The 18,693-nt window shown below is 39.9% G+C and overlaps 1 protein-coding gene across 3 annotated transcripts in view; it reads left to right on the top strand.

Moving 5' to 3' along the window:
• LOC126412418 (zinc finger protein 836-like) overlaps window positions 1–18,693 on the top strand; it is a 167,449-nt gene that overhangs the window by 60,913 nt on the left and 87,843 nt on the right. For all 3 annotated transcript variants that reach the window (XM_050082008.1, XM_050082007.1, XM_050082006.1), the window contains exons 3-4: window positions 509–625; window positions 8,045–8,317. In XM_050082008.1, the coding sequence (XP_049937965.1) occupies window positions 509–625; window positions 8,045–8,317 (390 nt within the window). The remainder of the gene's footprint in view (window positions 1–508; window positions 626–8,044; window positions 8,318–18,693) is intronic.

Raw genomic sequence — 18,693 nt, 5'->3', positions numbered from 1 at the left:
ATGAATTCACTATGATACCTGGGTGTATCTGTGCCACAATTGTTGCAATTAAATTAGCATACCAGTGCCTGGTGTGGACTCTTCCATGATCAAGATAATTTTTATGAGCTATTTAATGGCGCTTGGTACTCTGAATTTTTGCGAGAGCTATGAAAGAGTCACCAGAATAATTCCATATAAGTTCGTTAATAAGCTTTCAATTAGATAGGTCATTTTTTTTTCAAGAATCCAAAAGGTTGGATGTGCTATTCTGATAAAAAGTCCTAGTATAAGACATGTGGGACATTCAATAGGTGACTGAAACGAAGAGAGGCAATGAAACATAGTCTTTTACCTTTTCTTGTTATTAACCATTAGAAGTCAGCTGTTGATGTATGTGTGTAATTATCATCATTTGATATTCTTATTTGTTTTCCACTGATAGCATATGTTCTTAGGGTCTGTGATGTGGGCAACAGGGATGTTATATTTATTATTCCAATTGTAATAACTAATGTTCTTGGAACAGGAGTAGATGGCCCTGTCAAGAAAGAACCTGTCAACACAAGGCCAAAACGAGGTAACCATAGAAGAAAGCCAGTGGGGGACAACATCAGCACACTGCAACAGAAGGCTTACAGTCATGGTGGGTAAAGAAAAATCACTCATCTCAGTACATATATATTTTGGCATGTAAAATGAAGATAAGTCACAAACTGTATATGATGTGTTCCAGTGTTCAAACATGAGTTTCTTTTCTGACAGTATTGACTACCCAAACTATCCATTAGATTTTACCATAAAATGTCATTGCACAATAAACTAACAAATTCATAAGCTAGTTCATATTCAGTGCACATTACTCTTTGTATGAAATTGTTTGCTGTCCTGCTGTATGAAGTAATTAAAAAAGTACATCTTATAAAGTAATTAAATGCTGTATGTATCCCAGATGAATTTATGGAATGAAGAACACCCAGAATAGTTACAAAGATTTTGTTGATCATGATCTGAACTCTCCACACATTAGTTTATGGTTACCTCAAATTGAATTTTTAATTTTTCCTTGTTAATGGAGAACCTGTATGAGCATGAAATATTTGAGAAGTGTAATGACATCATAAAATCCCATACAACAATAAAGAAGAATGCACAGGTGTTATGCAGAGGGCAGTGAGGAATTTGATCATCTACACATTGGGAGTAAAGTATGGAGTGCCCTGCGATTCAGTAATTGAGCCAATGTTGTTCATACTGCATGCAAATGACTTTCTGAAAAATGTAAATCAGGAAGTTGCAGTGTATGCTGATGAAAGGCCCGTTATACAAACAACACAACAAAAGATGGAGCTTGAACAAGTAAATTCTAAAATGTATGTAAAGCAAATGATTATTTAAAGCAAAATGACACTTTTCCGTACAGGGTGTACATGAAGTCTAGAAATGCTTTCAGTTATTTATTGCACAAGAACTAAACATTGTACAGATATCATACATATGTCATTTTGAAGAGAAACCCTGAGAGTTTTTTCATATATACCACCACAGCATAGTTTGGTAATTTGCTAATAGTCAGCGCTAGTTGCAAACATGGTGGCGATGCTACAGAAGGGGACAGCTGTTTCATGAAATGGCCTTCCCAATCACCAGATATCACTATGTGTGGCTCTTTTCTGTGGCGACACATTAAAGATCTGGTGTATGTACTGCCTCTACTACGTGATGTAGCAGAGCTCCGGGAGAGAACATGGGAAGTGACTGCCACAGTCGACGACGCCATGTGGGGAGGGGTATGGCAAGAATTTGATTACCGTATTGACATCTGTCGGGTCACTCATGGTTCGCATATCGAGTGTTTGAAAAAAAAAAAAAAAAAAAAAAGCTTTTAGAGTTTTTCTTCAAAATGCAATATGTATGGCATCTGTACAATATTTAGTTCTTGTGCAATAAATAATTGAAAGTGTTCCTTGTCTTTATGTACACCCTGTATTAATCTAAAACAATGTGTAGTAAAGATGGTCCAAACTTGATAGTGTGATCTGTATACCATATTTACTCGAATCGAAACCGCACTTTTTTATCCGCTTTTTTTACTCCAAAAAACCGCCTACGGCTTAGAATCGAGTGCAGAGTAAGCGGAAGTTCTGAATAATGTTGGTAGGTGCCGCCACAACTAACTTCTGCCGTCGAATATATGTAGCGCTATACAGGCATGCTTTTGCAGACTCAAAGATAAATACTGGTGCCAAAACCTCTGCGCCAATAAATAAATTAAAAGAAAAGGTAGAAGAATGTAAACATTATGCCATGTATTCTTTCGTATTTGCTGCTATCCATTTAAATCCTGTCTGCCTAATAAACTAGGAAACTAGAGTGAGACACCAGCAAGCGCGGATGAATATGTATACATATCATGTCATTATTATATTCGTATTATTCTTATGCTGGATAGTGATACAGTCAGAAATGAAGCACGGCAACTGACTAGATTTTTAAATCTAAGATGACTCTAATTTCTATGCAGAATGTTATGTACTAAACAGGCGTCTGCAAGAATTTTCAAACGGAGAAAAATTTTCGCTAAACTCTCGTTCAGAACATCTATCATATGCAGTCTATTATTTGGTTCTTGTTGATCATTATCAAAGAAAGCAGCAGTGTAAGTAATAACAAATAACAGTCTCTTGTCATTCTTTCGCTTATGTGACAATTCCTCTCTTCTTTTTATTGTAAGTGGCGGTAGCGCGCACAAAAGCAAGCCATGGCTCGAGCAGCGACAGGTCATAATCACTCATTATCAGAATGCGACAAACAATGCACGACACAGTACAATAACGCATTTTCAGCTTAGAGTGACGTAAACACCTATAACAAAGAGAACGGCACTGATCTGATTAAAGCAAAATAAGCGACCGATTCAAACCAGACAAAACATTTGAAAAAGGAAGGGTACCCTTATAAATACGGACTGAGCACCTGACACATATCAATGGCTACTTGATAAAGCTTAAATGTTGAGCTTACAACTCGAACCAAACTACTGTAGCTGTATCTTCATCCATTCGACCTAAATTGTGTCTCATGTTACAATGGACCAACTTTGTTTCAGTTTGGAGGTGCGGTCTAAAACTTTGCTCTCCCCCTTGAATTTCGAGTCTCAAATTTCAGGTGCGGCTTAGATTCGGGAAAATTTTTTTCCCTTGCTTTCGAGTCTCATTTTTCAGGTGCGGCTTAGATTCGAGTGCGGCTTAGATTCGATTAAATACGGTAATACTAAAATATTTACATTTAATAATACTATTGGAGAAATAATTGCTGTAGAAACTTAAAGACTTCTGTAGATAAACACCCAAATTGAAGGAATTGCAAGGTTAGCATATGCAGTAAAATAAGTTCACATTACTGGAAAAAGAAAAAAGAATACCCCTATAATATGTAAGGAAAGGGCAGGTAAAGCTCCACATCTGGCCATGTGGTGGACAGTTGGGCTCTACCGGCCACCATGTCGTCCTCCGACAGTGGCATCATTGGATGTGGTATGTAGGGTCATGTGTCAGCACACTACTCTTCTGGCTTTTTTTTTGTTTCTTGACCTTGGAACCGTTCCTAATCAGCCAAGTAGCTCCTCTGTTGTTGTCATAAGGCTGAGTGCACCCCCATACAATTCCCCCCACCAAGGAAACATGTATGGCAGTACTGGAAACTGAACGCAGGTCCTCTGCATGACAGTTAACCGTGCTGACCACTCAGTTATTTTGGTGGACACGTGTAATATGTAAATGAGGACAGCTCTTTCTTCAGTAAATGAAAGAGATGTTAGCAGCAGGTAGGCAGGCACACTGAAAACAGAAGATTTTTAATTTTTGGGACAGTCCTCCTTCAGGGCTATATCTGTTTGTGTTAGCTCTGAATGATTTTGCCTGATGGGTAAGAAATATTCCTATACTCAGCACCTTCTCTTTTTGCAATGTACCCCCATTTACATGAAATGTACATACAGATTTTTCTGTTATGCAGGAGCGCTATTGTTGCTGAAAAAGTTTTAAGGCAATGTATTGTGAACAAACGTTCCTTCAGTTTAACTTTTTTTGACTAGTTAATGGAACTGAAATGTGAAACAATTCGGTTGATGGCTTTTGGTTATTATAGCTCTTCAGGGGACTTAAATTAGAAGCATTCAGCCAAATCAGTTAGTTTAATTTTTGATGACCTCGGACAGTGGGAGAATCTACACATTTCTGATCTACATGGTAATCAGTCATTGTCAACCATGTATTTTACAATAATCAGTTGGTGCAATATTATTTTTATGATTTCAAAATGAATCTGTTAGCAAAACACAGTTTTCAGTGTTTGAGTTTGGCATTAGAGGATTATTTTTCTTCTTAGTCCATGATATTTTATTTAATCACAGAATTCAGACAAAAATTTTGTTGACCTACTTAATTATGGGTGAAAATTGACCAAGTGCCAAACAAATATGCTATTGAATAAAACTTTTTTGTGTTCAGAGTGATGGAAAGTGGTATCCAACTACATCTGGTGCAATCTCTAGATTGTTATGTGAGAGGTTTTATGTCAAGAAGGTAGCAATTTCTAACCCAGTTTAACAACTGATAAACAGGACTCATTGAAATTATTTCTACGTATGCATCATGATAGGTGTAGTTCTGATTTATGTAAATGGATGGTAAATACCACAGCTAGTAATGGAACATATCTGCTGCAATGTAAACCAGATATGGAATTGCCTCTAAATCTTCACTGATGATGCTCACTTGTTCACTCAAGGGAAGAGATGAAGGAGAAGTCCTCACTGCAAGTTAACGCACCACTTAGACTTCAAAATGCTATTGAATCAACTACAGATTGATACAGCCATTCATGGTGTCTGAAGGAGAATAGGTTTGGGAAGTTTTGGAAGAAGGAACAGGTCACTTAAGCTGAAAAGCATGCTCAGCAACTGGGTACATGGTGTCCCACAACTACTAGTTCTTCCGTGTCTCTTCATGTATTCATCCAGTTTATATTGATCACTCCATGTATAGGAACGTAGACACCATGTACCCAGTTGCTGAGAATGCTTTCCAGCATGGCTCAAGAGACTGGAGTGCCTGCTGCACCACAGGAACCATTTGGTTCTTCATACCATCTCATATAACTTTTGCTGCTGTGGCTGAGACTGGCAGAAGAAATCTTTTCCTTGCATTGTTAAATATCCTCTGTTTCTTTATCCTCCTTAAGCATAAATATAAAATAATTAAAAATGTTACTGAATCTGTCATCTCTGGACTGAAGCTGCCACAGCATATTTTATTTAATCACGGAATTCAGACAAAAATTTTGTTGACCTACTTAATTATGGGTGAAAATTGACCAAGTGCCAAACAAATATGCTATTGAACAAAACTTTTTGTGTTCAGTGTGATGGAAAGTGGTATCCAACTACATCTGGTGAGACCCACCCCACCCTCCCACTCTGCACTTTACTCTTAATGACGTGACACCATCTCCTTCACCCATCTGAGGTTACTGTTTATATTGTCTCCAAGGTCATTAATAGTGTCATAAACTGCAAGGGTCCCAACATACTCTCCTGGGGCAACCTGAAGTTACTTCTACATTTGTTGATGACTCTCCATCCAAGATGATATGCTGCATCCTTCCTACCAAGAAATCCTCATTCCATTTTCAAATTCCACTTGACAGCCCATATAACAGATGTTTCTGCAAGTGGATTCTTTTTTTATTTAGGTACCATAAAAGTGTGTGTGTGTGTGTGTGTGTGTGTGTGTGTGTGTGTGTGTGTGTGTGTGTGTGTGTGTGTGTGCGCGTGCGTGCACGCATGTGCGTGTGCGCGCGTGCGTGCACGCGTGTGCATGACGCGCGTGCGTGCACGCGTGTGCGTGTGCGCGCGTGCATGCGCGCGCGTGCGTACGCGTATGCATGTTGTTAAATGTACATAATTGTTTGGTAAGTTTATTCTGTGTGAGAACATTCTCTTATGGCTAGGATTTGTCACTTTGTTTCTGTGTGTGTCATCTGTACATTATTCTTAGTTGAATTCCCAGTTTCCACTAAAAAAGACATAGTTCTTGTGTAGACATATTTACGTCTTCACTGTGACTGTCATTTTCTGATATGTGTACCCAGCTTCTCTAATGTTTTAGATTTTTAACAAAATAATTTAATTGGATAGATAAAAAATCTACTCACCAGGTGGTGGCAGAACACACACATAAAAGAAGTTTGTAATTAGGCAAGCTTTTGGAGCCAGTAGCTCTTTCTTCAGGCAGAAGGATCGAAGGGGAAGGAAGAGGGGTGAAGGAAAAGGACTGGATAGGTCTAGGAAAAGGGGTAGATTTCGGGAAAGTCATCCAGAACCATGGACCAGGGGAGACTTGCTGCATGGGATGAGAAGGAAAGACTGATTGTTAGGGATTGCATCAGACAAGATTTGAAAATCTGAGACTAAAAGGTGGAAGACAGGGTAATATACAAGACAGAGAATACTGCTTAAACATCATGCATGAGTTAATAAGAGTGGAAAGCTAAATGCATTGTGCGTAAAAGATGAGGGAGGGGGCGGTGAAAAATAGATCAGTAAGACAATGAAACATGTAGAAAACTGAAACAGAGTGGAAAAAAGAGTAGTTACTTTGAAGAAATGCTGAGACAGAAGAAATTGACGTAAATTAAGGCCAGGTGGGTGGTGAGAACCAAGGACAGGTTGTAGTGCTAGTTCCTGTCTGTGGAGTTCTGAGAAACTGGTGTCAAGGGGAAGAATCCAGATTGTTTGTGTGGTGAAACAGGCACCGATGTCATGATTGTCGTGTTATAGATCATGCTCTGCAACAGGATATTGTGTGTTGCCAGTATGCATCCTCTGCCTATGCCCATTCATCCTAATTGATAATTTGGTGGTAGTCATGCCAATGTAGAAGGCTGAACAGTGTTTACATAACAGCTGGTATATATGTCTCATTTTGCAGGTAGCTCTCCTTTTGATAGTATATGTTTTGCCAGTTACAGGGCTGCTAGAGGTGGTGGTAAGAGGGTGCATAGGGCAAGTCTTGCAGCGGGGACAGTGACAGGGGTTGGAGCCATAGGGTAGGGAGATGGGTGCAGAAGGAGTTACTTCGAGATTTTTAGTTGTTGAAGACTACGGAAATTGTGGCTGAAATCATCTATACAGTTAGTGCTAATGCACTTCCATTAAAACTCTTACTGTTGTTAGACAGTTATTTTACTGTCTTCCTATATTGTCATTCTACAACTGTTTCTTGCTTGGATTGCCATTGTACTAGGAGTATCATTGTTATACCTCTGAAATTAATGTTGCAAAGTCAGACCAGTAATGTAAATAAATTAATTTATGACTGTGTCACTGAATTACTGAAAATGTAAAATTTTGCTGAACAGTAATGATAGTTCTTGTTAACAACATCCTTAAAGCACAGAAGTAGCAACTTTTGTCATTTCTGCATGATGACCCTTACCTGTTGAGGTGAGTACACCATCACACAGGTGATGGTGTACTGAAATTCCTATGCCTTGTAGTGATGGTTGATTCTGGTGAACAGTAATATTAAAATTTGCATTATATCCAATATTATTATTTTGAAAATATGTGATAGCAAATTGTGAATTTACCATAGGAAATCATCTTAATAAAACCTGCTGCTGCTTTAAGTGATAGTACTTGTGACTGAGCTATGAAAATTAAAGTAAGCATTTTATTTAGTGACATGTTTTACCAAGTAATAAAATGCACTTAGCATAAAGGAATGCCTTGCTTCATCACTGGTATTATTATTGGAAATTAGAACATCTTGAGCTTCAGTAATAGAGAATTAATCTATTTACTGCAGTACAATAACTATTTGATTTTTCTGTGTGGGTATAATGTGACTGGCAGTTCATTTTATTCATTATCTTCAATATGATTTTCTTAATCATGGCAATGCACAGTCATTCATGTCTTTGCAGAATTGTAGTTTAGGTGTGTAAATAATGAAATGTATCATCATTTAATCTAATTACTTGTAAACGCATTTTTCATCAGAGTATAATGTGAAAGAAGTTACAACAAAGAGAGGACGCCGTGCAAAGCAGTTTAACTACAACTCTGACTCTGACAGTGGCACAGAGTCTAGCTTAGTTGAAGTCATTCCCAGTGAGTCCATTGCGAGTGCAGAAGACAGTGAAACAGAAAAGTCAGTTATTGCAGTTACTGAGGAGGCAGTATGTGACAGCTCAGACCTGCAGGCTCTCAGAGATGGTGTTGGTGAAAATGTGTTTGTTGTTGAAACTACAACTCCTGTTAAACCTGAAGAAGGTAAGCAAAATATAGATAAACTGACATGTTACAAACAGGAACTGTAGTCTGTGATTTATAGTTGTGGAACCTTGGTCATTCACAGTGTAAATGGATACTTGACATAATGTCTGACGTAAATGACACTTCCATTTTGATGAAATGGTTTAAAACTGTCTGTTAAATCAAGAACTGAGTAAAGAATGCCAGCAAACTTATTATAGCTATATGTAATGCTCGTTGACAAACTTTGCACCAGAATGCAATATACATTTTCAACTCTGAGCAAGGAGAGAGTTTAACAAAGAAGTTACTTTTTGTCGTGTATTGTAGTTGCTTGAATAACATTTCATATAAAACTGACCTTTTTTTTTTTTTAGAAACAAATGTCACCAAGGAGTAAATATAGTGGGAAGTGGATGTTGGTATTTAAGATCATTGAAGAGCTCTCTGCAAAATACGAGGTGCTATCCAAAATTTTCGGAATTGCTGCTGCCATCTGTTGAAAGCCTTACCTATGGACTAATGGTCATACCTTGAAGTAGTTCCCATCTGCAGGTACACACCAGTCCCAGCACTTCTGCCACTGGTCAAATGTTTTCTGGAAGTCCTGTTCTATGAGGGTGTTTATCACTGCCAGCGATGTTTCTTGAATCCTCTCTAGAGTATCGAACCGACGGCCTTTCAACTTGCATTTCAGTTTTGGGAATAGCACGAAGTTGCAAGGTGCCATATCTGGCAAGTACGGTGGGTGGGGTACAACCGCTTTGTTGTTTTTTACCAAAAAGGTCCTGGTGAGCAAGGACATGTGATAGGGCACGTTGTCATGATGCAGCAGCCAGTTCCCTTGACACCAAAGTTCGGGCCATCATCACCGCACGTTTTCAGAGAGCCATCACAAAACTTCACAGTAGTATTGGGTGGGATGAATTCTTTGTGCACAATTCCTTGGTATCAAAGAAATCGATGATTGTGCTCTTCACTTTGCTCTTCACCTGTTTTGCTTTTTTTGGTCTTGGAGAGCCTGGGCTCTTCCACTGGGACGATTGTTGCTTTGTCTCTGGGTCATAAACGTAAATCCAGCTCTTGTTGCCGGTGATAATCCATGACAAGAAGGTTGGATCATCAGATGTGGTCTGATGAAGGTCCATACACACTTCAACACGCTGTGCCTAAAATCACCACACACCAAACAGAGTATTACGGAAATCACTGTGGACACGCAACACGTCCTCCCAGCTGAATGCCACTCCGCACACTGACTCATCATCAGATATGCAGCTCTCGCCACATAGCAGTGCAAAGATCTACTACTCCAACTTTCCAGATGGCACCACCAGTCATGAAAATTTTGGATTCCACCTCGTATTTAATTACTTACATTTCACAGTATACTTAATGTTCTCTGTTGCTAAAAGAATAATTTTTATTTTAAACTGCATTTTTGTAGAAGGTGTAACATAACAGGTGAAACTGTGTACCTAAAGTGGAGTTCTCCAAAAATACATAAAGCTATTAGCCTCTGTGTGAGTAATTTGTACTAATATTTAATTTTCTATGTTTATTTAATAATAAATTTATGTATTAATAATAATTGTAGAAGAATTTGAGTAACATGATGCAAAACAGGCAAGAATAAAGTAATTGTTTTGGCAAGCAATTGCTGTGCCAGTTTGTGCAAAGTATTAAAATAATAATAATAATAATAATTGTAACAAGAAAATATAACAGTATGCGGTAGGAATAATTGTGTACAAAATTGTTTAATTTATGTGGGTGGAGTATATGAATATTTGAAAACTGTTTGAAAACAAGTGATGGTCAGGTATATGGATAGCAGTCTGACTAGAGCAGTGTGTCATATGTAGGGCCTGGATTTTAATGACAAGTCATATTTTTTTTCTGAACTATAGGGTGAATTTTAGAACAATTTATACACAAATCTAGGCGTTTTAGTGTCGAAAAATGTATTTTGATTGTGCATATAAAATCATATTTCAACAAATTTTAGTAATAGGTCATATTGCAGCTAACTTTTAATATAATAGGTCATATTTCCATCAACTTTTGCCAAAAATGCATATACCACTTTTCTTGTATCTTATGGGACACACGAATTGGCTCATGAGGCAATATTTAACGTGCTATTATGAAAGATAAACAGATAAATTAGTACACAGCTTTATTTCTCAGGACTGTAGCAGAAAATCGGTGTACCACAACAGTCGTTTCGTGAACATAAAACATTGTTGCGCAGAGTCGACAATACGCTCTCAGAGCCAGCAAAGGTGGCTGCTGCCGTAATAATCATCGCAGTCACACAGGTGTTCCCAGTAACCAGTTTGAATACAGCCTTTGCCTTGTTCAACATGCCTAAAGCAAATTGCTCCAACAGCGTAAAGTTGCGAGGATATGTTCGAAAATTTGGATTAGTACTGATGGGAAAATATTATTTTGTAAACTGTATGAAGTTAAAGTTAGTGCAGAAAAGCGCTTTAATGTGCAACATCACTGTAATGCCACTAAACACAGCAGCTGTGTGAAACAAAGTGCTGAAAATAACAGCAGGTAAACGCTGTTATTTGGACAGACAGGTCAATCGTAAACCGTGCAATTATTCTGCAAGGATTTGTGTGAGATGATTTTGTCCTGCAGCAACATCCCACTGGAAAAGCTGATGAATCCACACTTCAGACGGTTCTTGGAGAAGTACACAACACATCCAGTTCCAGATGAATCTACACTGAGAAATAACTATTTATCAGCATGCTACAATGATGTGCTCAACAAAATATGAATTACTATTGCTGAGCAAAAGATCTGGCTGTCGATAGATGAAGCTGTGGATATTAGTGGGTGATATGTTGCAAATGTTGTTGTTGGTGTTCTAAAAGTTGACGGCCCTGGAGATATGTTCCTACTAATGTGTGAAGCTCTCGATAGAGTAAACAATTCGACGATTGCTATTTTTTTTGACAACTCTCTGAAGCTACAGTGGCCGGATGGTGTGAAAAGATACGTTTTGCTGCTTATAACAGATGGTTCTTCATATATGGCTAAAGCAGCCAAAGGGCTTCAGATTCTCTACTCCAATATGGTGTACGCCACTTGCCTTGCATATGCATAGCACAGAGTTGCCGAAGAGGTGCAATAAAATTACCCTGACGTGGACAAATTAATTTCCTGTGGCAAGAAAATCTATGTGAAGGCTTCGCTACAGGTGCAGAAATTCAAAGAACAAGCCCCTTCAATGCCCCTCCCACCTAAACCTGTTCTTACATGATGGGGTTCTTGGCTTAATGTTGCTGAGTGTTACTGCACCAACTACACCCAAATAAAGACAATCTTCTATGAGCTTGATAGTGATGAATCAAGTGCTATCAAAATTGTGAAAGAAGTTTTTACAGATACATTGTCTCGAAACTTGGCATACATCAACGCCAATTTTTCAGTGATATCAAAAGCCATCAAACAACTGGAAGCTGTTGGCACTCAGCTGTGTGAGGCCCTGAGTATTGTGCAACATGTGCAGAGTGAGTTGGGTCAAGCTCGTGGTCATGTGGCTGACAAAGTGAAAACCAAATTGCAAAGTGTTCTCCAACGGAATCATGGATATTCTACACTGTGCAAAATTAGTGATAGTCTTTCAGGGAATGCCACAACATTTGAAGATATTGAAACAAAGCTGAACTCCAGTGGCCTCGCTGCCTTCAAATACACTCCAGTGACGTCTTGTGAAGTGGAGAAAACTATCCTCAGCGACAACCGTCGAGTAGAGAAACAATTAAAATCGCTCAAAAGAGGAAAGGCCACTGGACCTGATGGGATACAAGTTTAATTTTACACAGAGTACACGAAGGAACTTGCCCCCCTTCTTGCAGCAGTGTACCGTAGGTCTCTAGAAGAGCCTAGCGTTCCAAAGGATTGGAAAAGGGCACAGGTCATCCCTGTTTTCAAGAAGGGACGTCGAACAGATGAGCAGAACTATAGACCTATATCTCTAACGTCGATCAGTTGTAGAATTTTGGAACATGTATCATGTTAGAGTATAATGACTTTTCTGGAGACTAGAAACCGACTATGTAGGAATCAGCATGGGTTTCAGAAAAACACGATCATGTGAAACCCAGCTCGTGCTATTCGTCCATGAGACTCAGAGGGCCATAGACACGGGTTCCCAGGTAGATGCCGTGTTTCTTGACTTCTGCAAGGCATTTCGATACTGTTCCCCACAGTTGTTAAATGAACAAAGTAAGAGAATATGGACTGTCAGACCAATTGTGTGAATGGATTGAAGAGTTCCTAAATAACAGAACACAGCATGTCATTCTCAGTGGAGAGAAGTCTTCCGAAGTAAGAGTGGTTTCAGGTGTGCCACAGGGGAGTGTCGTAGGACCGTTGATGTTCACAATATACATAAATGACCTTGTGGATAACATCAGAAGTCCACTGAGGCTTTTTGCGGATGATTCTGTGGTATATCGAGAGGTTGTAACAATGGAAAATTGTACTGACATGCAGGAGGATCTGCGACAAATTGACGCATGATGCAGGGAATGGCAATTGAATCTCAAGTGTAATGTGCTGCGAATACATAGAAAGAAAGATCCTTTATCATTTAGCTACAATGTAGCAGTTCAGCAACTGGAAACAGTTAATTCCATAAATTATCTGGGATGGCGTCCTCTTGGGTAAAATATTCCGGAGGTAAAATAGTCACCCATTCGGATCTCCGGGCGGGGACTACTCAAGAGGATGTCGTTATCAGGAGAAAGAAAACTGGCGTTCTACGGATCGGAGCGTGGAATGTCAGATCCCTTAATCGGGCAGGTAGGTTAGAAAATTTAAAAAGGGAAATGGATAGGTTGAAGTTAGATATAGTGGGAATTAGTGAAGTTCGGTGGCAGGAGGAACAAGACTTCTGGTCAGGTGACTACAGGGTTATAAACACAGAATCAAATAGGGGTAATCCAGGAGTAGGTTTAATAATGAATAGGAAAATAGGAATGCGGGTAAGCTACTACAAACAGCATAGTGAACGCATTATTGTGGCCAAGATAGATACGAAGCCCACACCTACTACAGTAGTACAAGTTTATATGCCAACTGGCTCTGCAGATGACGAAGAAATTGAAGAAATGTATGATGAAATAAAAGAAATTATTCAGATTGTGAAGGGAGACGAAAATTTAATAGTCATGGGTGACTGGTATTCGAGTGTAGGAAAAGGGAGAGAAGGAAACATAATAGGTGAATATGGATTGGGGCTAAGAAATGAAAGAGGAAGCCACCTGGTAGAATTTTGCACAGAGCACAACATAATCATAACTAACACTTTGTTTAAGAATCATGAAAGAAGGTCGTATACATGGAAGAACCCTGGAGATACTAAAAGGTATCAGATAGATTATATAATGGTAAGACAGAGATTTTGGAACCAGGTTTTAAATTGTAAGACATTTCCAGGGGCAGATGTGGACTCTGACCACAATCTATTGGTTATGACCTGTAGATTAAAACTGAAGAAATTGCAAAAAGGTGGGAATTTAAGGAGATGGGACGTGGATAAACTGAAAGAACCAGAGGTTGTACAGAGTTTCAGGGAGAGCATAAGGGAACAATTGACAGGAATGGGGGAAAGAAATACAGTAGAAGAAGAATGGGTAGCTTTGAGGGATGAAGTAGCGAAGGCAGCAGAGGATCAAGTAGGTAAAAAGACGAGGGCTAGTAGAAATCCTTGGGTAACAGAAGAAATATTGAATTTAATTGATGAAAGGAGAAAATATAAAAATGCAGTAAATGAAGCAGGCAAAAAGGAATACAAAAGTCTCAAAAATGAGATCGACAGGAAGTGCAAAATGTCTAAGCAGGGATGGCTAGAGGACAAATGTAAGGATGTAGAGGCCTATCTCACTAGGGGTAAGATAGATACTGCCTACAGGAAAATTAAAGAGACCTTTGGAGATAAGAGAACGACTTGTATGAATATCAAGAGCTCAGATGGAAACCCAGTTCTAAGCAAAGAAGGGAAAGCAGAAAGGTGGAAGGAGTATGTAGAGGGTCTATACAAGGGCGATGTACTTGAGGACAATATTATGGAAATGGAAGAGGATGTAGATGAAGATGAAATGGGAGATATGATACTGCGTGAAGAGTTTGACAGAGCACTGAAAGACCTGAGTCGAAACAAGGCCCCCGGAGTAGACAACATTCCATTGGAACTACTGACGGCCTTGGGAGAGCCAGTCTGACAAAACTCTACCATCTGGTGAGCAAGATGTATGAAACAGGCGAAATACCCTCAGACTTCAAGAAGAATATAATAATTCCAATCCCAAAGAAAGCAGGTGTTGACAGATGTGAAAATTACCGAACTATCAGTTTAATAAGTCACAGCTGTGTTCTGAGGCATCAAGGGATCACCAATTTAGTATTGGAGGGCAGCGTGGAGGGTAAAAATCTTAGAGGGAGACCAAGAGATGAATACACTAAGCAGATTCAGAAGGATGTCGGTTGCAGTAGGTACTGGGAGATGAAAAAGCTTGCACAGGATAGAGTAGCATGGAGAGCTGCATCAAACCAGTCTCAGGACTGAAGACCACAACAACAACAAGTCACAGCTGCAAAATACCAACACGAATTCTTTACAGACGAATGGAAAAACTAGTAGAAGCCAACCTCGGGGAAGATCAGTTTGGATTCCGTAGAAACACTGGAACACGTGAGGCAATACTGACCCTACGACTTATCTTAGAAGAAAGATTAAGGAAAGGCAAACCTACGTTTCTAGCATTTGTAGACTTAGAGAAAGCTTTTGAAAATCTTGACTGGAATACTCTCTTTCAAATTCTAAAGGGGCAGGGGTAAAATACAGGGAGCGAAAGGCTATTTACAATTTGTACAGAAACCAGATGGCAGTTATAAGAGTCGAGGGACATGAAAGGGAAGGAGTGGTTGGGAAGGGAGTAAGACAGGGTTGTAGCCTCTCCCCGATGTTGTTAAATCTGTATATTGAGCAAGCAGTAAAGGAAACAAAAGAAAAATTCGGAGTAGGTATTAAAATTCATGGAGAAGAAATAAAAACTTTGAGGTTCGCCGATGACATTGTAATTCTGTCAGAGACAGCAAAGGACTTGGAAGAGCAGTTGCATGGAATGGACAGTGTCTTGAAAGGAGGATATAAGATGAACATCAACAAAAGCAAAACAAGGATAATGGAATGTAGTCTAATTAAGTCGGGTGATACTGAGGGAATTAGATTAGGAAATGAGGCACTTAAAGTAGCAAAGGAGTTTTGCTATTTGGGGAGCGAAATAACTGATGATGGTCGAAGTAGAGAGGATATAAAATGTAGGCTGGCAATGGCAAGGAAAGCGTTTCTTAAGAAGAGAAATTTGTTAACATCCAGTATTGATTTAAGTGTCAGGAAGTCATTTCTGAAAGTATTCGTATGGAGTGTAGCCATGTATGGAAGTGAAACATGGACGATAAATAGTTTGGACAAGAAGAGAATAGAAGCTTTCGAAATGTGGTGCTACAGAATAATGCTGAAGGTTAGATGGGTAGATCACATAACTAATGAGGAAGTATTGAATAGGATTGGGGAGAAGAGAAGTTTGTGGCACAACTTGACCAGAAGAAGGGATCGGTTGGTAGGACATGTTCTGAGGCATCAAGGGATCACCAATTTAGTATTGGAGGGCAGCGTGGAGGGTAAAACTCGTAGAGGGAGACCAAGAGATGAATACACTAAGCAGATTCAGAAGGATGTAGGTTGCAGTAGGTACTGGGAGATGAAAAAGCTTGCACAGGATAGAGTAGCATGGAGAGCTGCATCAAACCAGTCTCAGGACTGAAGACCACAACAACAACAACAACAACATCTGGGAGTAGCCATTAGGAGTGATTTAAAATGGAATGATCGTATAAAGTTGATTGTCAGTAAAGCAGATGCCACACTGAGATTCATTGGAAGAATCCTAAGGAAATGCAATCCGAAAACAAAGGAAGTAGGTCACAGTACGCTTGTTCGTCCACTGCTTGAATAATGCTCACTGCTGTGGGATCCGTACCAGATAGGGTCGACGGAAGAGAGAGAGAAGATCCAACGGAGAGCAGGGCACTTTGTTACAGGATCATTTAGTAATCGCAAATGCATTACGGAAATGATAAATAAACTCCAGTAGAAGACTCTGCAGGAGAGACACTCAAGACGGGCTTTTGTTGAAGTTTCGAGGACATACCTTCACCGATGAGTTAAGCAGTATATTGCTCCCTCCTACGTATATCTCGCGAAGAGACCATGAGGATAAAATCAGAGAGATTAGAGCCCACACAGAGGCATACCAACAATCTTTCTTTCCACGAACAATACGAGACTGGAATAGAAGGGAGAACTGATAGAGGTACTCAAAGTACCCTCCACCACACACCATCAGGTGGCTTTCGGAGTATGGATGTAGATGTAGACAGCAAAAGAATACTTCCCCTCATCACCCGAAATAATTCTTGAATGGAACAACTACACGACATCCTATGTGAGAGTTGTGACCACTTATTATAAAGTCCAAAAATGAGGAACCTCCTGCTCGCAGTCTTTCCCATCTCTCCCACCAGCTGCCCAACCTATGAAATATCCTAGCGCATCCTTACACCATACCTCTCCAAACCTTCAGCCATGTGGATCATGCAACTATGGTGCAAGACCTGTGTTAATGCACACACCTAGCACATCCTGCTCCAGTCCCATCACTAGCGTATCCTGTGCCATCAGAGACAGCACCACCTGAGAAAGCAGTCTATCATCTACCAGCTGACCATCCATTGGTGTAACATACTGCTCAGCACAACATGCTTGATTTCAGTTGTTGCTTCTCAACCCTTGCCATCTGTATCCTTCCTCCAATCACGATCATTTTCTTACTTCCTTAGATGGGAAATGTCCTTGCAACAAATTCTTCAGCCCTGTAATTCTCCTGGCCTCAATCTCCTCTAGCCATTGCCCCACACCTACCTCAACCCCTGGCTAGGGATTTTAACTTCACCCATAGACACGGGTTCCCAGGTAGATGCCATGTTTCTTGACTTCTGCAAGGTGTTAGATACAGTTCCCCACAGTTGTTTAATGAACAAAGTAGGAGCATATGGACTATCAGACCAATTGTGTGATTGGATTGAAGAGTTCCTAGGTAACAGAACGCAACATCTCATTCTCAATGGAGAGAAGTCTTCCGAAGTAAGAGTGATTTCAGGTGTGCCGCAGGGGAGTGTCGTAGGACCGTTGCTATTCACAGTATACATAAATGACCTTGTGGATGACATCGGAAGTTCACTGAAGCTTTTTGCAGATGATGCTGTGGTGTATCGAGAGGTTGTAACAATGGAAAATTGTACTGAAATGCAGGAGGATCTGCAGCGAATTGACGCATGGTGCAGGGAATGGCAATTGAATCTCAATGTAGACAAGTGTAATGTGCTGCGAATACATAGAAAGATAGTTCCCTTATCATTTAGCTACAAAATAGCAGGTCAGCAACTGGAAGCAGTTAATTCCATAAATTATCTGGGAGTACGCATTAGGAGTGATTCAAAATGGAATGATCATATAAAGTTGATTGTCGGTAAAGCAGATGCCAGACTGAGATTCATTGGAAGAATTCTGAGGAAATGCAATCCAAAAACAAAGGAAGTAGGTTACAGTACGCTTGTTTGCCCACTGCTTGAATACTGCTCAACAGTGTGGGATCCGTACCAGATAGGGTTGATAGAAGAGATAGAGAAGATCCAACGGAGAGCAGCGTGCTTCGTTACAGGATCATTTAGCAATCGCGAAAGCGTTACGGAGATGATAGATAAACTCCGGTGGAAGACTCTGCAGGAGAGACGCTCAGTAGCTCGGTACGGGCTTTTGTTAAAATTTCGAGAACATACCTTCACCGAAGAGTCAAGCAGTATATTGCTCCCTCCTACGTATATCTCGTGAAGAGACCATGAGGATAAAATCAGAGAAATTAGAGCCCACACAGAAGCATACCGATAATCCTTCTTTCCATGAACAATACGAGACTGGAATAGAAGGGAGAACCGATAGAGGTACTCAGGGTACCCTCCGCCACACACAGTCAGGTGGCTTGCGGAGTATGGATGTAGATGTAGATGTAGATCCTGTACTCACATCCTCCTCCTCCTGTTTTATCTTCCTCTCCAGATCCGTGACTCGAAGTCATTGTGCATGGCACACAAATCTCTCTGCCTATGGCCATAACAAGTTCAGTTACTGTAGTCGTATTATGTGCACAACCATATGGTGCCAGTGTTTCATCAAGTGTTTGATCATTGTCTATTTATGATACTGGATTTTACATGCAAATGTTTCAGTACTACAACATGGGGCTCCG

The sequence above is a fragment of the Schistocerca serialis genome, chromosome 7, assembly GCF_023864345.2.
Source record: "Schistocerca serialis cubense isolate TAMUIC-IGC-003099 chromosome 7, iqSchSeri2.2, whole genome shotgun sequence".
Classification (NCBI taxonomy): Eukaryota; Metazoa; Arthropoda; class Insecta; order Orthoptera; family Acrididae; genus Schistocerca; species Schistocerca serialis.
Note: the sequence above shows the minus strand (reverse complement) of the source record. Positions and strands in the feature narration are given on the sequence as shown.